At 43.4% G+C, this 23,937-nt stretch overlaps 1 protein-coding gene across 2 annotated transcripts in view; it reads left to right on the top strand.

Annotated features, from left to right (window-relative positions):
* Positions 1-23,937, top strand: part of PTPA (protein phosphatase 2 phosphatase activator) — a 33,517-nt gene that overhangs the window by 3,610 nt on the left and 5,970 nt on the right. For both annotated transcript variants that reach the window (XM_089535146.1, XM_089535147.1), the window contains 6 exons: positions 1,569-1,655; positions 5,726-5,851; positions 7,086-7,203; positions 7,719-7,818; positions 9,056-9,180; positions 10,179-10,279. In XM_089535146.1, coding sequence (XP_089391272.1) covers positions 1,569-1,655; positions 5,726-5,851; positions 7,086-7,203; positions 7,719-7,818; positions 9,056-9,180; positions 10,179-10,279 — 657 coding nt within the window. The remainder of the gene's footprint in view (positions 1-1,568; positions 1,656-5,725; positions 5,852-7,085; positions 7,204-7,718; positions 7,819-9,055; positions 9,181-10,178; positions 10,280-23,937) is intronic.

The raw sequence follows: 23,937 nt of genomic DNA, 5'->3' as shown, positions 1-23,937 counted from the left end.
TAAGATAGAGCCTTCTAAACTAGTAGTTTACAGTTTGAGTACATCTTGCAAAACATTCTCATCAGCATGGTGTAGTGGTTTTGATAGTTGGACTACAACTCTAGAGATGAGGGTTCAATTCCCTGCTCAGCCATGGAGACCCACTGGGTAACCTTGGGTGGGCCATATACTTTGAGCCCTAGAAAACTGCGATAGGTCTGCCATCAGTTTGAAGCGACTTGAAGCCACACAACAACAACAGCTGTATATACGTATACAGTTGAGTGTCCCCAGAGTTTATGACTATTTCAGCCAAATTCATTATTCCACATACAACTGTGAGTGGTTGGGGATTGTCTTATTCAGCCTTTGGATTGATCAATACAGCAAACAAAGGTGAACCAATCTGCAGTTATTTGTGTCCATGTCTTCAGTGAGTTCTTTGATTCTTTGTGTTAATTTTTCTGATAGAGCTGAATCCCATATCCTTGCATGCATAACACCACAGAATTCTGGCCAATATCTAATGGCGGCCTGTTTCTGTATTGTCATCTTATCTCCATCAGAGCCACTGGGCCCACAGTCTTTTTCCTTCTGTTGCCACCACCTGCATATAAGTAATTACTTCGTTACTCCTGGATTCCAGCCAGACAAGTCATCTCTCTTTGCCAGAGGCTATAATTAGAGCACTAAAAAGTTAGATTTCAAAATTCCAAATTCCCAAAGTGCAGTAATGAGAAAGAGTACCTAATGACTTGTCATATTGTCACATTACCTTCTAAGGGCAATTATTTAACGTCTTAGGCTTTTTTTTTTTACTGCAGATTGAGTCTCCCTTATCCAAAATCCCAAAATCTGAAATATTCCTAAATCTAAAATTGTCCGCATGGGTGGCTGAGATAGTGACAGGTTTGCTTTCTCATGGTTTTATGTACACAAACGTTTTTCCATGCACAAAATTACTTTAAAATATTGTCTATAAAATTACCTTCAGTAATTCAGTATACTTATGTGTATAAAGTATAGACAAAACATAAATGAATTATGTGTTTAGACATGGGTACCATCTCCAAGATATCTCATTTTACACACACACACACACACACACACACACACACACACAAATATTTTAAAATCCCCAAACCTCAGAAATCCAAAATACTTCTGGTCCCAAGCATTTTGGATAAGGGAGATTCAGTGTTATTGGCTGGAAACCTCTGTCATGGTGTACATTATGTAACTTTACATATGCTTAGGTATGTAGCAATAGGGCTAAGCAGCATTGTTACTGAAGAAGATGTGGAATGAGACACTGACAATAGTATTCCAATGTTCACTGTGCATGTGCAGTTGGTTTAAACATGTGCATTTGGTTATTGCACTACATACACAGTTGCACTACATTACCATTCCACATTAGGGGTGTGTAGTGCAGTCAGTGTGTATCTCCACCTGTGTGGATTTATGCTACACCTCCCCATGCAGAATCTCAACTTTTGATTCTGTAACTTAAAAAGACTTGACTTGTGGATCTATTGTCTGGCTAATGCCCTCTCTTTATTCTGTGATGTTTGCATGCTCTTTGACAGGCATATGCAGATTATATGGGCTTCATCCTCACCCTGAATGAGGGCATTAAAGGCAAGAAACTGACCTGTGAATACAAAGTCTCTGAGGTGAGTGAACCGGCCACCCTTTTCTCTTACTGCTTGAGCTGAGTTCCCTAGTCAGTGTAAAAATGATCTGGTTCTCCTTCTGTTAGTGACTGAGAGAGGGTTATTTTCTCAGTCTTGATTCCTTTAAAATAATTACTTTTTGTGGATTGCAGCTCCCAGGATTCTCCTATCAGTATGGTTTGCTGGTGGAGGGATTCTGGAAGTTGGAGTCCAAAAAAGTAATGTTTCTAAAGTCTAGCAATGCCCCCAGGTGAAGTTGAAATGCCAGACCTATCTTGTGCCTTCTCTTCTGTTTCGCCATAGTTCTTAAAGGGACCCAAACCCCCAGAATGCATATGTGGGTAGTGTTTGGCCTTGCTGAATACCTTTTGGGGCCAAGTGAGCCATGTCTGTATCTGATCAGACAGGTTGAAAACCAAATGGCTGTCCTGGTCTCTCACCCCAATCTACCTTGCAAGGCTGTAGGGATGAACCAGACAGGGGAGAAAGAATACATAGCGCCCTGAGGGATAATATGATAATCTTTGGGGGAGCCCAATTCGTCTGTCCTCCATTGGGTATCCAATGGGTAAAAACATTTTTGATTCAGAATGGTTTGGATCTGTCTCAAAAACTGTTTCGCCTCCACTGCTGAGTTAAGTTTCTTCTGCTTTTGCTTTTAGTTCTTCCTTCTTTGCATTGTTTTAATGCTTTTAATCAAAGATGCACTTTACCTTGGCAGAGCTAAGAGCACATCACTGTTCAGTTACAGTCAGCTTCAGTGGGTGATTTTACCTATTCTTAAAAGTAACTTTCTGGGCTCCATTTGTAACTGTTGAGACCGGCAGGTGGCGTTAGCTTTGTCCAATATGAATTACTCTGATCCTGTTCTCTCCCCCCTTGAAAGCTATATAAAATTGTGCCTCCTTTCTTGATCGCAGTGTGACCTGGGCAGATTTCTTGTCCTTTTCTTATGTTTCATAAAAACAAATTTTCCATCTACTGTGATGGTACTTTTTGTCATTAGCAATTGCATTGTTTCTATGTGGGAAAAATAAATAGGTGCAAGAGGCTAAATTCAGATTCAGATACTTCCTGGAGATGGTAAGAAGGATTTAATCTTTTGCTTCCTACTGTAGTCTAGAGCCACACACCAATGCCTGCTGTTTGTCTTGGCAGCAAAATATCCCATTTTGTTGAATGGGGTTTTCCTTCCCAAACCTCAGTTAACAAAGTAAAACATATTGCTAGGTATTTCGTCTTTAACAGAAAATTTGATACCAGAGTCAGAAATAACCTGGTAAGAATACAGACGGGTTCCTAACCCCCATAAAAAAGAAAGGTTTGGTGTTTTACACACAGTTTTTATTCAAAACTAAGAACATCCATATGCAAAATGAAAGAATCAGGTCAGATGCATCTAGCAGAAGTAAACAAACATATTTTGCACCTTCTGGAGATGATTTCCAAAATACATCCAGGGCTGCCTTTTGCTTTCACCAGCTTCCATTTTTCTAATGATTTCCGTTTTGGTAGCCAAACTTATAGATTTGTGGTTTTCCGATAAGCTGGGGATAGCTGGTAAAACAGGTTTATATGCTCTTCCCCTTTCTCTCTGTTTTGGTGTTCATGCATGCTTAGTAAGATACTTTAGAGGTAACTGCTGTTTACCGTCGAATTAAAAAGATTGTATGTACAGCGCTGTGTAAATTTATAGCACTTTATAAATAAAGGTTAATAATAATAATAATAATAATAATAATAATAATAATAATAATACCTTGTCTTTTGTAGGCAAGTATGCTATTTTCCAGCTCTTGATTACATTGTTTTACTACAGACACACTGCTACAACCTGACACTGAAAGTCTGTGTTTCTCTAGCCCTTCCTCACCATCCTCCTAATGCTTCCAGAAAGACAGAGGATGAAGAGGAAAAGGAAGGGTTGGGTGGCAGTAAAAAAGATTGTCAGAGGATTTGTTAATTGAGGGCTGCTTGTGCAGGCGAGAGGTGGACCTTAGACCAGTCATGTTCACACTGTCAGTGTTGACCTCCCTCACAAGATTGTTGTGGTACCTTAGTCCGGCCTCACATGGTGGACCTTTGAGCAGTCATTCTTATGTTCTCAGCCTGACATCCCTTGCTGGGTAGTTGGGCAAGGAAAGGGGGGAGAAGGAGAGTCATGAGCTCACTGGTGGAGATGTGGAATATAATGTATAAAAGATAAAACAAATAATTAATAACTCAGTAAACTACAAACATAAGTGCTAAGTACACAGATATGTTGGTTGCATCTAGAGTGGTATTTTCATCACGGTACTGCAAAAGCCAGGAGAGCCAACGAGTTTTTTGGTTTGCTTGTTGGACTAGAACTCTGGGTGTCCTTGGATAAGTCAGACAAACACCCTCTGTGCAAGATTTGCCAAGAAAACCTTGTGATAGACCCCCCTTTATTGTCGTATGCCTTCAAGTTGTTCCCAGCTTATGGTAACCCCGTAGACTTCCCAGGGTTTTCTTGACAAGATTTGTTCACCGGGAAGGGGATTGCCGTGGCCTTCCTCTGAGTCTGAGAGTGTGTGGCTTGACCAAGATCCCCCAGTGCTTTTCCATGGCCGAGTGGTAATTTGAACCCAGCTCCCCAGTGGTCAGACTGCTCTCAGGTCCCCCTTAGGGTCTCCGTAAGTCAGAAGAAACCTGAAGACCCACAGCAACACCACAAAAACCAATGTGAACATGAACAAGTGCCAAAATGTTTTACGTTTTGTGGGCTTGCAGTTGGTGGCTTCTGTTAATTTCTCCTCACACCACAATCCCGACCCATTGCTCTTCCCTGGGAAGCCTGCAACTCCAATCAATGAATCTGCAGACATCCCTAGAGGCCTCTTCTCCATGGGCATGGATACACGTCCCCCCCCAAGACGCTAGCTCTTGGCTTCCCCCCTTCCCTCCCTGTCTTTCTCATCCTCCTTGGTTAATGCTTCAAGGGCTGGAAAGTTGCTGGGGTCGGCAGTTTTTCCTCCTCGTCCTTCTGCTGACAGAATGAGGGATCGAACTCTGGCCCAGGAGAGCGTCTCATGAAGGATGCCTCCAGCAAAGTCAGATCTGCTGCCTTTGCTGCTGCTCTCAGTGTCCTTTCTCCCTCACTTCAAGGAGGAATTTCCATCCTGGATCAGCTGCTGCAGAAGCAGCAAAAGGGACAGCAATGGCTGGTAGAAATGCCAAAATGCAGGGTTAGAATCATAGAGTAGGAAGGGACTCCAAGGGCCATCTAGACCTCAATCCCACGCGAGTACAGGATTTCACTGCTGAAGTGCACCTAAGCTCTTCTTAAATACCATTAAGATTTATAAGTATGTATCTGCCAGTGCTTTTTGGATGAGTACTGCAAGGATTAAAGGCTGCATGCCAATGCTTCCTAAACCTCAAGTGTTTTTGACTTTTGCTGCCAGAATTCCTGGCTATTGCATTTTTTTATTGAAGACATGCTGCTGCAACCTCATACTGAAAGTGTATCCTCTCAGTGCTAATGCTGATTTTAAAAAACCCAGCTAGACAGAAGACAAGGAGGAAAAAATGGGAAGCTAGACATGAGAAGACTTTGTAAATATGAGCTTCTTTGTCCAAGGCTTTGTTAACTGAGGGATGCTTTTATATTCTCCTCATATCACAAGAGTGCTTGTGTTCAATACTGAATTCCATATATCCCCCCCTTCTTCATTCTTTACCCTCCTTTACAAAAAATCAGTTGTCTTTCATAGAATTTTCCAGGAGCATCAGTTCGCTTTTTAAAATGATTGCAGGAGCCCCTTGTATTTATTTCACAGCAGCAATGCTCCATTTTTCAAACCCAGGTACAGATTTCTGGTTACTTTCTGCCTCTGGTGTTTTTGGCAGTCTGTGAGGGTCCCAAGGGCAGGGAATTGGCCCCTGGAACCATTGCAGTTGCCCAATATAAGTAACAGTGTCCTGATCGAAGTTTGCAGGGCGGACATAGCTTCCTCTTCCCCTGACCTCCTAGCATGTGAGGCATTTGCTTTCTGTACCTCCCTTGTCTCTTCTGTCAAGTGAACAGCTTTCCTTTCTTTCATCAGCCTATCGAAAAACTGGTTGATCTCCTCAACACGCTTGACAGGTGGATTGATGAGACCCCACCGGTGGACCAGCCGTCTCGCTTTGGGAACAAGGCCTTCCGGATGTGGTTCGCCAAGCTAGACCAGGTAGGCCAAGATAGGGGATAGAGCAGGGCTGCCAAGTGCTCTCAGAGAGTCTTATTCCTTTTCTTAGGGAAGAGAGTATTGAAAAGCTTTTTAACAGTAGAAAACAGTAAAGAGGCAAGATCCAGATGTTCAAAACATGGTCAACTGTTTATTCCTTGTAAAATAACCCAACATCTGTATGAGAAAAGGCCTTCTTCAGGAGCCTTCAGCAGAAATCAGTGGGGTTGTAAACATGCAGAAACACAGGATCATTAAGCACATGGCACTTGCCTCCTTATTGTTTTCTGCCTTTTCTTAGTACCAGAGAAAGGCTTGTCCCTTCTGGGGCTGCCAGAATGAAAATCGTAGAGGGCTCTTGATAGCTAATGGTAAGAGGGAATGTTCAGCAGGTATTGCTTGTTAGACAACTAGGTCACAAACAACACTTGCTGAAATTCCTTCTTCCACACAACCGTTAAAGCTACAGAAGCCTTAAAACCAAAGAGTTGATAGCCATGTTTCAATATTTGAAGGAATGTCAAGCTGAGGGTGGAACAAGCTTATTTTCTGCTGCTCCAAAGACTAGGACACGAAGCAATGGATGCAAACTACAGGAAGAAAGATTCCACTTAAACCTTAGGAAGAATTTCCTGATGGTAAAAGCTGTTCAACAGTGGAACACACTCCCTTGGAGTGTGGTGGGGTCACCTTCTTTGGAGGTGTTTAAACAGAGGCTGGATGGCCATCTGTCATGAGTGCTTTCATTGTATCTTCCTGCATAGCAAAACGGGGTTGGATTGGGTGGCCCTTGGGGTCTCTTCCAATTCTGTGATTCAATGATTCCTTCGATCTAGTTGATGCAGCCTAGGATGATTCTATGAACCCTCAGCCCTCCAGATGTTTTGACCTATATCTACCATAAGTTCTGCCCGGCATAGCCAAATTGGTAAGGAGATTGTCAGAGGTGTAGTCCTACAGCATCTGGAATGCCATATACCTAACTTTGATACAGTATATGCATTATCCAAGTTTAATATTTGTAAAATGTCTGCTAGGACAAGTTTGTGATAGCTGCTTCTCCATTTTAAAAGACTTGCATTTAGCACCACTTGTCTACAGTAATCCTGTACCAAAAGGAAAGATGTTCCTGTCTAGGGAAGAGGGAGGTCTGAGGATTTATTCTTGATTTGCTGTCATTGGGAGCTAAAAACTTCCATTCTAGCTTGTGTTCTGACTATGGATTGTTTCTTCTTAGGGAGCAGAGAATCTGGTTGCCACTGTGATTCCCAAAGAATTGTCTGGAGCTGTTCCTGAGGTGGCTGTGTATCTGAAGGAATCAGTTGGGAACTCCACACGCATCGACTACGGGACAGGTATTGATTAGTCTTGTTTTTTCTGGAGGCTTCTCCATGGTAGACTCAAAGCGACTTTGTCTGGACTATAGTTCCCAGCATAGGTCAGCAACTGCAGCCATGATCATATTGACTGGAGGATTTTGGCAGCTGATATCATAGAGTTGGAAGAGACCCCAAGGACCATCCAGTCCAATTCCCTGCTTCACAAAAAGGCACAATCAAATCACTCCATCCAGCCTCAGTTTAAAACCCTCCAAAGAAGGTTGCCCACACTTGGAGGCAGTCTTCTCCACTGTACATTTTAATTCCTATATATCACTGAATGTGATGGCAAAATCTAGAACACTTCTGGCCCCAAGCATTTCAGATAAGGGATACCCAACTTGTATTTATAGGGATATCTGCTTCTGCAGAAATAACAGTTGTACCCACCCTGAGATTTCTGGATATTGGAAGGGAGGATGTGACTATTTTAATATAATAAAAAATATAGCAATAAAAATGTGTTATATCAATGATAAATGATGTTTCAGGCCACGAAGCAGCATTTGCCGCATTCCTCTGTTGCCTTTGCAAGATTGGTGTTCTCCGAGTGGACGACCAGCTGGCCATTGTCTTCAAAGTATTCAACAGGTAAAGCTGCGGAGACGTGTGTGCGTTTCAGTATGTGAGTGAAATGACAATGTACTCCCTAAGATACCAGTCATATGACTTCTTCAATACAATAAGTCCTTCCTTTGCCACAACCTCACATGAGGTCATGAGCTTGCTAGCTATTCTCTCTCCAGTCCCACATTCGCAATGTGCGTGAATAGTTCTTTCCTGACTATCCTGACCTTTCAGGATTGTTGTTAGGTTTACTAAACTCTTGTTGTTGTTGTTGTTGTTCTGTGCCTTCAAAACACACATCAATTTAAAAGGACAAATAAGACGTACACATATTAAAACCATCCACATGTAAAAAGCACAGTTTAAAAATCATCTGGATAAGCTCCCAGAAGAGACTGGTCTTTAATGATCTTTTAAATTCCGACAGCGTATTCCGCTGTCAAATTTCTTCTGGCAGGTCACATAGTGGTTTGAGTGTTGGACTAGGACTTTGGGGGCCAGGATTCAAATTCCTGGTTGGTGATGGAAACCTACTGGGTCTCCTTGGGCAAGTCACTCTACTAGCCTCAGAGGGAGGCAAAGGCAAACCTCCTTTGAACATATCCTGAGAAGTCACATGGTGGTTTGAGTGTTGGACTAGGATTCCTGCTTGGCTATGGAAACCAACCGGGGGACCTCTCTCAGCCTCAGAAGATAGCAATTACACACATCCCTGTGAACAAATCTTGCTAAGAAAACCCTAGCAGAGGCAGTGTGGTGTAGTGATTTGAATGTTGAACTAACATTCTGGGGGAGGCTGGGGTTCCCACTCAGCCATGGAAACCCACTGGGTGAGAACAGGAATTGGAATTCACAGGGATGTTGAACCAATGGAAGTAAGCAATCTTGTGGTTGGTTGGTCATGAATTTTAGTTGATCAAATCAATACAATCTGTATGTATGGTAGTTGTTTGCTTTCAGGTTGTTTCCAACTTATGGCAACCTTAAGGTAAACCTGTCATGCAGTTTTCTTGACAAGATTTGTCCAGAGAGGGTTTGCCTTTGCTTTCTTTTTAGGCTGAGAGAGTGTGACTTGCCCAAGGTCACCCAGCTGGTTTCCATGGATTAGTGGATATTTGGATCCTCATGTCCAGAGTCCTAGTCCATCACTGAAACCACTACACCGCTCTGGCTCTGCCTAGGTTCCCTTAAAAGACAGCCAACGTGTTGAGTCCTCCACAGTGGTAATGATCTTATGATTTTCTTTCCTCTCCATTTTCAGGTACTTGGAGGTCATGCGAAAACTCCAAAAAACCTACCGGATGGAACCAGCCGGCAGCCAAGGAGTCTGGGGTCTAGATGACTTTCAGTTCCTGCCTTTCATATGGGGCAGCTCACAGCTGATAGGTAACCAGGCAAAATATTATCTCTCCCCCCCTCCAATGCATTAACTAGGACTGGATCTATTCTGTTTTACATTGGGCAAATCCATACCGAGGGCTGCAAAAGCATCACTGTTCCTTAGCCATGATGAAGGAGGTAGCAAATGGATCCTCCTTCTTCCATGGGAATTCCTGTTTTCCATTGCTCTTCTTAACCATGGCTAAGGATTACACCACCCATTGGCTCTAGCCATGGTCCAGTCTTACTAGGATTTCCTGTTAACCAGACATTTATGTTGGTTAATTGGTTAATGATCCCAACTAGAGTAGACCCAACCCATTAAATAGTTTGTTGAGTCAGCAGGTGCATCAGTTGCATTGATCAATGGGACTGCTGTGGTTGGGACGCACCATAGGATTTAGTTCTAGGGTCACTGGTTTAAAAATGAGTTTTGGCTGACTGAACAAATGACAGACTTGTGACAGATGTGCCCCATGTAGAATCCCCTATATGGAAGGGACTAAGGGGTTAGGGGGGTTATGATGTGTTACCACTGTAGAAATAAAGTAGTTTGATGCCACTTTGACTGTCATGGCTCCATCCTGTGGAATCCTGAGATTTGTAGTTTTTGAGTTCTTCAGTCTGGTCTCTCAGAGAGCTGTGGTGCCTCACCAAACTACAAATCCCAGTCTGCTCTGCCAGACCCTGTTTGGTAGCAGCCCACACTCACCAGTGGCTACTGGTGGGAAGGGGGTGACCTCCGGATCTGGTGGGACTGCAGGCCAGGCAAGAAAGAGAGTTTGTGGCCTCTCCTGCATGCCCAGCAGTACTGCGAGACCTGGAAAAGGATACCAGGTAGCAGTAGCAGCCCACTCCCACCATGGCAGGCTGGGAGGTGTACCAGGCAACCTTGGTCTGATAGCATGAGTTACCATACTGTCACCAGTCCTAGTGACACCACTGAGCATGTCCTTGGTGTGGGATAAAAGAAGACACACTGAAATACTGTGCTCCTATCTCAGATCACCCAAATCTTGAGCCTCGGCATTTTGTCGATGAGAAGGTGGTGAATGAAAACCATAAGGATTACATGTTTCTTGAGTGCATCCGGTTCATTACAGAGGTGAGTCTGTAGCTTATTTTCTTGGGTGTTGCTGGATCTTTTTTTAAAAACTGACCTCTGATATGATTAACTTTGAAGAAAGGTTCTTTCTTTCTTTCTTTCTTTCTTTCTTTCTTTCTTTCTTTCTTTCTTTGAAGAAAGCCAGATATGTTGGAATACATCTGTTCTCTCTTTCTTCTGCCCTTATCCACTCTGTCTTTATGTACATTCTCTCCATGAAGAATCCACTTGACTGAGTTTTGGGAATAATTGAGCAGTCATGACACCTGACCTAAACTGGACAAAGTTCATGTCAAGAGCATTGATACTCTCGTTCTGTTCTGCTTTAGCTCAACTTCACCTGGGATCCTGTGCCCCTCTATGGGAATCACAGTTCAAGAAGGACATTGACAAGCTGGAATATGTATAGATGGTGAAGGGTCTGGAAATGAAGCTCTGTGGGGAATGGTTTGGGGAGATGAGTAGGTCTGGACCAGAAAAAAAGAGATTGGGGTCTAATCTGCACAGTTTGATACCGCTTTAACTGCCATGGCTCAGTGCTATGGAATTCTGGGATTTGTAGTTTGTTGTGGCACCAGAGTTCTCTGTCAGAGAAGGCTAAATATCTTACAAAACTACAAACCCCAGAATTTCATAACATCGAGCCATGACAGTTTAAGCAGTGTTAAACTGCATTAATTCTGCAGTGCAGATTAGACCCGAGAGGTGATATGACAGCCAATTTTAAATATCTGAAGGGGCTGAAGATGGAAAGAGTTGGAAGATAGAATCCTGTTGGTGTATCAAGCATACATAGGTCTGTGGAAGTGGCTGGGCATTTTAGACTAGTGTGAAACATCTGCATTCAGTTCAAGGCTGTGGAAGTGGAGTTGTGCATGCATGTTGAGCTGTGCAAATGGTTGCACAATGTTGCCATTCATGTAGGGGTTGCATAGCACAGTCCATGCATAACTGCATGCAAGAGTTTATACTTTGCAACACTAATGTGAGATCGCGGCATCTGGCTAAATGGTAGGAAGAATTTCCTTATAGTCAGAGCTGATGAGCTCTCTTTTGCTGGAGGCTTTTAAACTGGGGTTGGGAAGCTTTAGCAGTGGATTCTTGCATGACAGAGAGTTGGACTAAGTGGCTTTTCCAGCACCAAAGTGCTATGATGCTGCGACGGATGTAACATGTCCTATTAAGTAGTTATTAATTAGGTAATTAGCTGGTTCCATTTCTACCTTGCCGTTCTTCCATTGAGCTGAGGGCAGTGTTGTTGTTATTGTATGCCTTTATTTCTGAAATATGATGGCCTTAAGGTTATCACTGGTTTTTTGGGGGGCTGAGAGTGCATGACTCACCCAAGGTCACCCAGTGGGTTTCCATAGCCGAGTGGGGAATCAAACCCACTTTTCCAGAGTCATAGTCCAAAGCTTAAACCACTACACTATGCTGACTCTCCCAAGGCAGTTTGCATTGCTTCCCCCCCCCCACCCCCAATCCATACCAACCTTGTGAGGTAGAACAGGCTGAGGAAGTCACCCAGTGAGATTCGTGGCTCACCAGATACTGTGAACCGGATCTCCATGCCCCCCTCCAGTGCTCTGTCCACAAGACCACAATGGCTCTCACCTGTAACACTGAAGAACTATTGAACACCTGTTTAAAAAAGGGTTCTGTTACACTTCAGTGGAGTTTGAGGTTTTCTTGACCGTATAAAGTCTGAGAACCACCCTCATAGATATTGCAGATGGATTCCTTGTTGGAGGCAGGGGACTGGATTCAGATGAGCCTCTTGCCTTGATCAGCCTGAATGTCTTTAGACCAGGAGAGAGGAAAAGGTGATCAGGGATTGCATGTGGTCCCTATGTCCATTTGGAGGGCTCCAAGTTTGCCCAGCATTCTCAAGTGTATGGGATGATGATGATTACTGTTATTGCTTCAAAATGCCTCCAATCAAGGGCCATAGGGGCCCAAAGGGCCATATGCAGCCCATGGGTCACATCCCCCCTTCCAATTATAGGAAAGTCTGTGGATTGAAATTTTGATCTTCAAAACCAGCTCTTTCAGCTCCACCTCGTGGCCAGAAAAAAACACCGGAGTAAACAGGACCTGATGGCCACCAATCCACCCTTTCCTCCCATCCTTATGCCTGGAACCAGAAGTGTTTTGGATTTTAGAGTTTTTTGGATTTTGGAATACCTGCAGATATATAATGACGTATCTTGGAGATGGGACCTACCAGTAGTTTAATCCTATTTTAATGTTTACATTTTGTATATTTTCAACCGTATAGTGTATTTTAAAAACTGTAAGCTGCCTTGAGTCACAATTTTGGGAGAAACGTGGGATGTTGTTGTTGCCTGCCTTCAAGTCGTTTCTGACTTATGGCAACCCTAAGACGACCCTATCGTGGGTTTTTCCGGACAAGATGTGTTCACAGGAGGTTTGCCATTGCCTTTCCCTGATGTTGAGAGCATGTGGGCTTCATGGTTGAGCAGAGAATCGAACCCTGGTCTTCAGTTGTCATCCAACACTCAAATCACTACATCAATAAATATGATGATGATGATGATGATGATGATGATGATGATGATAATTTTATGATGGTGGTGGTTATAATCTTCAAAGTCCTATCTGCCCTGACAATCTATAAGACCATATCTCCCTATGTGAGTCAGCCTGAATTTTAAGAGCTTCAGAGGAAGGTTGTTTCTTGTTTGGTGAGGACATTGAAGAGAGAGACTTCTCAGTGGTTGCACCAAAGTTGTGAAGCTCTCTCCCTCTGGAGGCTTGCCTGCCCCCCTCTCTATTTTAAATATGATGCCATGTACTTTTATCTTTTTATTTTTTAATTATGCTTCAAACATGCTTTAAACTGTTTTACCGATGTACTTCTTTCACAGAATTGTCTGTTTTAATTGTTACTTTTAGCTTTTTGTAAATAGGGTTTTACCTGGACTGTTTTAAATTTTTGTACAGTTGCCTGTCCATTTTCACGAGGGATCCGCACCCCCCTCCCCGCTGTAAAAACAAAAATCCTCCTTGAATGGCGACATTGCCTCATGGGAACCCAGGGCATGCATCCCATTCTAAGTCCCTCCATTTGCCCCTCGTGAGTAGGTGAGGGATGTGGATCCAAAGTCTGCACAAATGGAGGGACGACTGTATATTGAACTCCTTCCTGAGAGAAAAGTAGAGTATAAAATGAACCAACAAATAACATGATTGAGTCAAGAAATGAACGTATTACGAAGATACAATAACTGGGAATCATAGAGTTAGAAGGGATCCCAGGGGCCATCTCATCCAACCCACCAGCATGCAGGAATATACAACTAAAGGGACCCTTATGAGGTAGCCATCTAACCTCTGTTGGAAGACTTCCAATGAAGGAGAATTCACCCTCCTCTGAGGAAGTCTGTATACAGTTAAGAAGTTCTTCCTAATGTTTAGGTGGGATCACATTTCATAGAATCGTAGAGTTGGAAGAGACCCCAAGGGCCATCTCTTTTCTTACAATTTTAATCCATTGGTTTGTGTTCTAGTCTCGGGAGCAGCAGAAAACAAGCCTACAATCAATAATCCATGTATAAAAAATGCACCGTCTACACAGTTCAGTAGCCATCGTGTGAAGGTCCATTGGGCACGAATCTATAACTGGAGGAAGACTGATGGCCGTGGATCTTAACAAGCCTTCCACAGAATGAGAGCTAGCCTCATTTTGTCCTTGTTGTCTTCTTCAGGGGCTGGTGTTAATGTTCTTACAATCTTTCAGTTCTTCCCACCAGACAAGCACATCAGTGTAAGATTCCTCACAGAATAAAACATGCCTCTTGTTCTTATTATGTGCCTCTTCATGCCTAACAGACCTCCACACCTATTGCTGCTGAATTATGGACTATGTATTTTTTTTTAACATATGGATTATGGATTCTTTAATAGATTCATTCTAATGTTTAATATTTGTTTATTCCATATATATCTCTGACTCTGCTTGTTTGCTTTTGACTAGTTTTGGGAGTCAACTCCTGTCGTCTTTCCTTTCCTTTGCCATTCTATGGACCACTAACAGACAAAGAGGTGGAGGCAACTGGTCAGTCACCTAAAGAAGAGGGAAATCCAACTGTTTCTGGTTTTAGTGCCATTTGTGACGGCAGTTTTCCTTGACTCTGGAGGCTCACTACATACCATGTTCTCCCATCAATCTGATTGCCCTGCTTGCTGGGGATGGTGGGAGTTGTAGTCCAACAAACTGGAGGGCTGTAGGTTGGAGAAGGCTGGTGTAATGTGTTTGTACTCTCTGCTCCAACTGGAGCCTTTCCTTCTGAGCTGCAATATATCTTACAGTTTATAGAGCTGGAACAAATCCCATACTTTTCCACATTTCCATGTAGGATGCATGGAACAGCTTCTCACTTGTTGCTCTTTTTAAACAGGAGTTGAAAACTTGACTCCAGTTTATTGCATGTTGTCCAAGCAGGTCTAGATCAAGTTGCCCAGGTAGATCTAATTAGATTCCCACAAATCTCCCGCCTCCCAGTCTTGCAATTTCACCACGCAGAGTGTTTTACGGCGTTGGATCTTTGAGTTCTCCTCTGTAGCTGATGTTCCTGTCTTTTAAAACCTGTCCAAGAGCCTGTCTGATCTTGGAAGCTAAGCAGGGTCAGTCCTGGTTAGTACTTGGATGGGAGACTGCCAACAAATACCAGGTGCTGTAAGCTGTATTTTAGTGTAAAGAGCTGGCAAAACCACTTCACTGTTCCTTGCCCAAGAAAACCCTAGGAAATTCATGGGTTGGCCCTAAGTTGGCAGACAACCTGAAGGTGCGCACACACTCTCAGTCTTTCACAGAATGGGGGAAACTGATGCTGTGCTTGTTTGGCGGAGGCCACCCAGAGAGTTAATGGCTCAGCCAGAAATGTGTTATTTCCCTCCGCCAAACAAGCAGGCTCCAGTCCAGCCCACACTCTCTGTGGATTGTACTGGCTTGTAAACCGCACCCTTGTATGTGAAACGGGAATGCTGTGGATGCCCCACGTTCGCTGGGGTTAGAGGCAAAGGACCCCCATGAAAGTGAGAAAAGTACTCATTAAAAAAGCAACACTTTTTTTCAACCTGCAAGAACGCCTCTCTAGGAATCCAGATCCTCCAGGGCAACTGTATGGTCAAGATCTGCCATCAATTGACCTTGACATTGCTCTGGAGGACCTACAAATGCCTAGAGAAGTCTCTGGGTCCTCCTGCATGACTTTTGGCAGATGTTGAAAGCAGAATTGCAGTGGATGATCTAGAGATTCCTAGAGAGAACATATTAATCAAATCCGTGAACAGTCAAATCCACAAAAGCTGCAAATGTGGAGAGCCAACTGTATTTAGCCCCTCTCTCACTAAATATCTCTCATTGCCCCATGTTGAGAAGTCTTTGTGATTTGAAAGCACAGTTACTTGCCCTATACAAGTAGTAAACCTTTGGCGCCTCATGAGACACCTAACTTTCTTTGCAGAGCATTCTGGGTTCTGCAGTTCCCTTGCATCTACTGGTGGGATTGTGAGAGAGGTCTCTGTCTGCAAAGATGATGGCCTCATGCTTTCTGTTGAGCCTGGGTTGGCCCTCCTTATCCATGGATCTTTTACCCATGGATTCAAGCATCTACGGCTTGAAAAAATTTTAAAAAAAAAAGTATAAATGCCAAACAGCAAACCTTTATTTTCCATTTTATATTAGACACTATTTTTCTTTTCATTTATATTTAATGTGACTTGAGCATCCACGGATTTTGTTATCCATCAGTGGGGGTTCCTGGACCCAAACCCCAGCAGATAACAAGGTCCCACTGTAATCCCATGATTGGACATCACCACCCTTGAACCACTCCTTGTTCCTCCATGGACACCATGAGTATATTTCATGCATTGGGATCCTAGACAGAACCGTGTGTCTGTGAGTCTCTGTCTGACCAGAGTACAGAAATCCACAAAAGCACTGAATCTATACAATACACCTTGCTAATCTTAAGTGTAGATATTTTGAATGTGCGTTTATCTCACTTAAACCCTAGGTTAGCATTTGTTGTCATTGCATGCCTTTAAGTTGTTTCCGATTTATGCCGACCCTAAAGCAAACCTGTCATTGGGTTCAATTTTCTTGGCAAGATTTGTTTTTGCCCTGAGGCTGAGAGAGTGCGACTTGTCTAAGGTGACCCAGTGGGTTTCATGGCCGAGGTGGGAATTGAACCCTGGTCTTCAGAATCATAGTTCCACACTCAAACCACTGTGCCAGACTGTTTGCTTGACTGTAAATGCTGTCATCTGAAACTTCATGGTGGTTTTCAAAAACTTGAGTACAGGAGCCACTTTTGTTGTTGTTCACTGGTTTAAAGTCAACCTTGACTCACAATGTCCCTGTGAATAAGACACTTAAAAGACTCCCTTTCCTCAACAGCTCTGCTGTCATGTCTTCCTTGATTTAAGCCTATCAGTTCGGTACACGGGTCTTTCTTCCTGCTACCTTCTTTCTACCTTTCCGAGCATCATTAATTCTTTTGCAGTGTTAGCTCCACTAGGTGGCACCATAGTGCCATGCAGTGTTATGTCTCGGTAGGAGTGTATTGTATGCATCAGCAGAAGGTGCACTTTGATGGCCTCTAGTGGCAGAGTGTGAGAATTACAATGCCAACAAAAAAGTAGGGGGAACCACTTTGACCTGCTGCGAGTTCGAAAGCATGCAGATGCATGTAGATAAATAAGTACTACTCCAGTGGGAAGGTAAACAGTGTTCTGTGCAGTCATACTGTCCACAAGATCGCAGAGTAGTCTCTGATAATGCTGGCTCTTCGGCTTAGTAACGGAGATTAGCACTGCCTCCTGTGGTCGGACATGACTTGACAACCTTGTCAATTTGACAATCTTGTCAACCTTTAGCTTTAATTTAAAGAAATATATATATAATCCATTGCTGCATCTTCTTGGACTCCAGTAGCAATCCATCAATAAACAAGTAAACTTGCTTTACAGGAGTAAAGTGTGGGGTAATGGTTGGACGGTTGGACTTGGGCTCTGGGAGACGAGCATTTTAATTCTGCTTGCGCATGGATACTCGCTGAGGCTGCATCTGCACTGCAGAAACAATCCAGTTTGACACCACTTTAACTGTCATGGCTCAGTGCTCTGGAATTGTAGTTTTGTGAGACATTATCCAGAGGAGGGTGACCAAATGGTGAAGCATCTGGAAACCATAAAGCTTGAGGAGCTGGGTATGTTTAGCCTGGAGAAGAGAAAGTTGAGAAGTGATATGATTGCCCTGATTAATATTTGAAGGGGGTGCTTCGGTTGTGTCTTCCTGCATGTGAAGGGGTTGGACTGGATGGCCCCTCGAGGCCTCTTCCAGCTCTATGGTTCTGTGATTTAGCCTTCTCTGTCAGAGAGCCACAGCAAATTACAATTCTCAAAACTCCATAGCATTGAGCCATGGATTATTTCTGCAGTGTGGATGCAGCCTGAGTGACGCTGGGCAAGTCACATGCTCTCAACCTCCGAGCAATCCCTCCTCTGAACAAATGTTGCCAAGAAAACCCTGCGAAACCACTTGAATGCCCACAGCAACAACAAATCTCCTAATTTCCAAATGATGGGAATATTTTGGACTCTGTGTATCCAATTTCCTCCGTCTTCTGTGATCGTAAGGGTCTCACAAGTGTCCCTCCATCTCACTTATTTAAATGTTCAATGCTATTGACTCTGTGGGTGCTTGGCGGCCCCCTCTCTTTCCCTTCCACAGGCACCTCCATTCTCTGCTTCGCTTGTTCCTTTGTCTGGAAAGAGTTTCCTCCCTCCTCCTTTGGCTTCTTTTGGAAACCTAGACCCCTGAAAACTCAACAAGCATCAACCCTTATTGGAAAAGGCAGGAAAGAGAGAGTTCACAAACAAAATTCTGGGCATGGAAAGAGATGCTTGCTTGCCACCCCCGAATTCCGAGCATGAAGAAAACCAGGCCAGGGTTGCGCGCTTTTATATCTTATTCTAATTCTTTCTTTCGAGCCCAAAGCATGCAATACAAAATGTTTCCCCCTCCCTCTCTCTTTTCCCCCCTTCCCCATTTTCCCAGTTTCAATATGGCTTCTAAATTTGGACTTCTTTTGGGGAAGGGTGGGCTCCAATTTCAGCTGGAAAGGGAAACAACTGACAGGAAGCTTGCTTTGCCTTACTCCCTTCCCCCTCTTTTTCTCCTCCTCCTCCTCCTCCTCCTCTTCATCTCTCTCTTTTTTAACTGACAGAGGAACCATTTACAAAAGGCTGATTCTCTTGGGAACAGAGAGGCAGGAACGCAGCGTCTGTGAGTAATTTCCTGCTCAGTATGGCTGCCCTGACTCACTCTGTTCCCCTGGGGTCAACTGCGGGACCGCATTTCTCTCGCTCGCACATACACATACATGCGCATGCTCCCTCGCCTCCTTTTTCTCTCCAGCTAGCTAGTTTTTCCTTCTCCCTTTGTGGCTAGAAGGAGCCAAGGTTTGGGTTTTTTCCCCTCCTCTCTCCTTCCTTCCTTCTTTTTGCTTTCTTCCCTCTCTCCTTGTCAATGGTGCAATTGGCCCACGCTGGCCAAGGGCCCAGTGCTGGAAGGTCAAAGGGGCCCTTGGCTTCCTTTTTTGCTTCCCAGTTGCTTTCTCAATCTCCCCGTGCTTAACAGAGTTTTTAAAACATGCACAGGACGGGGCTGTTGGTCTCACAGAAATCACAGGGATGAAAAGGGTTCATGCATGAAGTTTTATTTTTTATATTCATTCCATTTTTATAAACACAATTTTTAATTAATAACAGAAATAACAATAAACATATGTGGACCCGTTCATATTACGGAAATAACCCGGTGTGAAACTGTGTTATTTCCGCAACGTTCACACTGCTCCTGAATGCACCCGGCGCCGTTTGTGGAGGGGGCACAGAGAAACCCACTTAACCCAGTGTATTCCTCACCGGGTCCCTTACCATGTCTTTTGTAAAGGTCTGGAGCAATCCGGATTGGTAGTATGAGTATGCTACAGAATCGATTCGAATCGCCCGGGATAGTTTCTGGAAATGGAGGCACCTTCATTTTGAACTGATCTGGTGTGTGTCTGAATGTCGACCATTCCACATGCATCAGTTCAGTCTTTTGGGGGGCACAAAGAGTACAGTGGTCCCTCCACATTCGCTGGGGTTTGGGGGCACAGGATCCCCATGAAAGTGGAAAAACTGCAAATAAAAAAACACTATTCTTTCTTCCGGAGAGACCACTTCTGTAGGTATCTAGCACAACTCTATGGTTAACATCTGCCAAAAGTTGCCTATACAGTCATGTTGGAGGACCTACAAATGCCCAGAGAAGTGTTTTCTCTAGTAATCTCTGGATCCTCCAGCCCAACTCTATGGTCAGTGTACAGTAGAATCACTCTGGAGGACCTAGGGATTCCTAGAGAGGACATATTAATCAGTTCTGCAAATAATCAAAACCACAAAAGTAAAAGCTGCAAATGTGGAGGGCTGACTGTACTATCTGGAGAATCTTGAGGTGCATGTGGCCCCAAGGTGGCACTCTGTGCATCCCTGCTTTGGATGGAGAATGAATGCGGTGCATTGCTTAGATAGCTGGCAGAGACATGGGGAATTCCAGTTCTAAACATCGATGAGCCACCGAGTGACCTTTGGCCAGTTTCTCTCTTGCTTTCGCTCAGCCTAACCAACTCCATCCCATGAGTTTCCATGGCTGAGCGGGGATTCAAACCCTGGTCTCAAATGAGTCCAGCACTTAAACCACTATTCTTTGCTGGCTCTTGTAGGCTTTTCTTAGGGAGATTTGTTCAGAAGAGGTTTCCCATTGCATTCCTCTGAGGCGGAGAGAGTGTGACTTGACTAAGGTTACCCAGTAGGCTTCCACAACCAATTGGGTATTGGAATATCTCCCAGAATCCTAATGCAGTACTCAAAAGCACTACACCATGCTGGCTCTCTAAATGTAAAAAGTAATGTAGCAATGAGAGCCATTGTGGTGTAGTGGTTTGAGTGTTGGATTACAACTCTGTAGACCAGGGTTCATATCCCGGCTCGACCACATAAGCCCAATGGGCAAGTCATACTCTCTCAGCCTCAGCGGAAGGCAAGGGCAACCGCCCTCTGAAGCAACTTGCCAAGAAAACTCTATGATAGGTTCACCTTAGGATTGCCCTAAGTTGGAAACCACTTTGAAGGCACACAACAACAAAAAGTGTAGTAACTAGTAGCTAGCAATAAATAAATAGTATTAAATAAATGAAGTAACAAACTACACTTGTCCCTCCACATTTGCTAGGGTTAGGGGCACAAATGCCCAGTGGAGTGTTCTCTCTAGGAATCTCTAAGTCATTCAGTGCAACTTTTGGTTAAAGTTGACCATAGAGGTCTGCTGCAGGACCTAGGTATTCCTAGAAAGAACATATTAATAAAATGTGTGAATAATCAAAGCTGCAAAACTCAAAGCCACAAATGTGGAGGGACAAGCGTAGTAATATATAGATACAAAAGAATTCTTCAGCATCTTTGAGATTAGTAGAGAAATAAATTTGCAGCATAAGCTTTTGTAGACTCAGGCTGAGTAGCAGCAGTGCTGACTGTTTTTCCACTTTCTCTTTCTGTTCTGTTTTTGAATTGCTTTTAATTCTGTTGTTTTAATCTGGTAACTAGTCTAATTACGTTTTATTAGTATAACTTGCTGCCTTTTTAATGTTTTTTTTAAAAACGATGACGCGAGGAGCCTCGGATCTCTTTATTGGGAGAAGGGCCAGCATGTAAATAGAATAAAATTATAATTATATGTAATAATAATGCGATATTTTAAAATAAAATTAAAAATCTTTGAAGTGATAATCCAACTGCTTAATGAGATCTGAGAGTTTGCAAGGCTGTATTAAAAATATTCCTAATCACCCATTACATTAAAGTGGAGGAAGATGAGACAATGGAGGCTTTCACACTCTTTTTTTTTTTTTGTCCTGAGGAGATGTGGATCAGCGCACTGATGCATATTGGGTTTGTTGTTCCCATTACGTTTTTGGCTTGCGAATCTCTTTGAGTCATTTTAACCCTTGTGTTATTCACACATGCCATCGTTTCTGGTTAAAATGGAGCTGCCTCCCTTCCTTTAATAAGACTATTCTTGTGTGTGTGTGTGTATTCCAAAAAGCAAATCTTGATTTTGCCATTTCACATAAGGGGACACCATTTTACTGTATTATTGTGTATAATGGGATTTGAGCATCCACGGATTTTGGTATCCACAGTGGGTCTTGGAACCAAACCCTGACAGATATCGAGGGTCCACTGTACAATGTAAACTGAACTCCTATGGAGATGTACACTACTGTTGTCATTGATGTGTGCCTTCAAGTCATTTCCAATTTATAGTGACCCTAAGGCAGTGATGGCAAACGTTTTAGAGACTGAGTGCCCAAACTGCAACCCAAAACCCACTTATTTATCACAAAGTGCCATGTCCCTCTGATGTTCTAGTAATAATTTCTGGCGAACTCTGTGCTGAAGGTGATGGCGTGTGTGCCCACAGAGAGGGCTCTGAGTGCCACTTTTGGCACTCGTTCCATAGGTTTGCCACCACTGCCCTAAGGTGCACCTATCTTGGGATTTTCTTGGCAAGATTTCTTCAGGGGAGGTTGGCCACTGCCTTCCTCTGAGGTTTAGACAGTGTGACCTGCCCATGGGCACCCAGAGGATTTCTGTGCCAAGTGAGGACTCAAATCTTGGGTCTCTCAGAATGCTAAGCTGCCACCACTGCCACCATGCAGAATTAATACATTTTGACATTGCGTTAACTCCCATGGTTCCATTCTATGGAATCCTGCAGTTTGTTGTGGCACCAGAGAGCTCTGACAAAGAAAACTAAACATCTCACAAATAGTATAATTTTTGCCAGAATTCCATAGCATTGAGGTACGGCAGTTAAAATGGTATCAAACTGAATTAATTCTGCAGTGTAGATGCAGCCCTAGTCCAACACTCAAACCACTGCTCCACGCTGGCTCTCTGGATGTATGCAGACCCAGTGTGGAATCTCAGCTGTAACCAAATAAATCCAGAGGGCACCAGATTGGGAAGGTTGGCTTGGATTAATGTAGTTCTCCTTCCTCAACTTGATCCTGGAGATGTGAAGGAGCTGTGTTGTACAAACCATGTGAGTGGTGAACCTCCTCTCTGCTCCAGAAACTAGGAGTAAGCACCTGCATTATCCCTTGAGGATTAGGATCTTGTAATTATTGAAAAGTAAGGTTGCCAGGAAGACTGATCCAAAAGCATGGGCCAAGACCCTACATAAGGGTTGTGTGGCACAAATTTGCTGTGTGAAGAGTTCCATACTAAGTGTACTCTCCAACCTTCGTGACTGAACCAGGACACAAAATGTTGACTTGAATACATAACCAAATGTGTATCTTGGCTCAGTGGAACCAAGTGCACAGCTCCACTCTGCCTTCTTGAACTGAAGAGCATAATTATATACCAGTAAGAAAATGTCCAGGATTTTAGCTATGGACTTTATTTTGCATTGATATATTCTATCTTCCCCTCCCCTGTCCTGAATTTGGTGTGTGTGTAGTGAGGCTAGTTTCTTATGGCAAAAAGAAAGGATTATGTGGCACTTTAATTTTCTGAACATCCAATGGCTGATTCAAAGAGCATTGTACCTTGTGTTAAAGACGACTGGAAGAATGCAGGTTCTGTTGGTGTGTTGTTGTTATTGTTATTTCCTCCTTTCTCCCAAAATTGTGACTCTAAGGAGCTTACAATTTAAAAGAACAGTTATGTGAACAACTCAGAACCGCTGTTCCTATCTTCTCCAGCAATACAGGTTTTGCTACTAGATCACTAGACTAAAGGGACTGCCTCTGCACTGCAGAATTAATGCAGTTATATACCGCTTTAATTGCCATGGCTCAATGCTATGGGATCCTGGGATTTGTGGCTTTGTCAGAGAGCTTTGGTGCCACAACAAACTATAAATCCCAGATTTCCATAGCATTGAGCCATGACACTTAAAGTGGTATCAAACTGCATTATTTCTGAAGATACAGCCTCAGGGTCTCTTCCCAGGCTGTTAATCTTAATTTACAAAGTCCGTTTAGTCCTTAGACCATGTGCTTTGAGAAGGGTGGGTGGGTGTCCCTGGCTTAATGCTAGGAAATGCTGGGAAGTGTAGTTTTGTGAAACATTTAGCTTTCTTTGTCAGAGAGCTCTGGTGCCACCACACACTACAGTTCCCAGGATTCCCTAGTATTGAGCCAGGGCAGTTAAAGCGGTCTCAAACTGGATTATTTCTCCAGTGTGTTTTAGTCCTGAGTAACCTTGGGTAAGTTGCACACTCTCAGACTCAGAGGATGGCAGTAGCAACCCCCCTCTGAAGAAATCGTGCCAATAAAACCCCATGATAGGGTTGCCATAAGTCGGAAATGACTTGAAGGCACACAATAATAACAATGTCTTCGTTGTGTCTCATTTTGTTCAGAAGAAAATAGAAGTTTTTGTTCTCTTTGGGCCAGATAATGCAAGAAACGTCACTCATTTGGTGTGAAAGGCGGTGTTTTGAGATTTTTGGGGGAGGCATTTCTTGCTATTCCATTCCACTTTCAAGTACAAGTACTGTACATCTGGTGGGA

The sequence above is a fragment of the Sceloporus occidentalis genome, unplaced genomic scaffold (assembly GCF_023333645.1).
Source record: "Sceloporus occidentalis isolate IW3139 unplaced genomic scaffold, rSceOcc1.0.p SCAF_8, whole genome shotgun sequence".
In the NCBI taxonomy this organism is placed as follows: Eukaryota; Metazoa; Chordata; class Lepidosauria; order Squamata; family Phrynosomatidae; genus Sceloporus; species Sceloporus occidentalis.
This window is presented reverse-complemented; position numbering and strand designations above follow the sequence as displayed.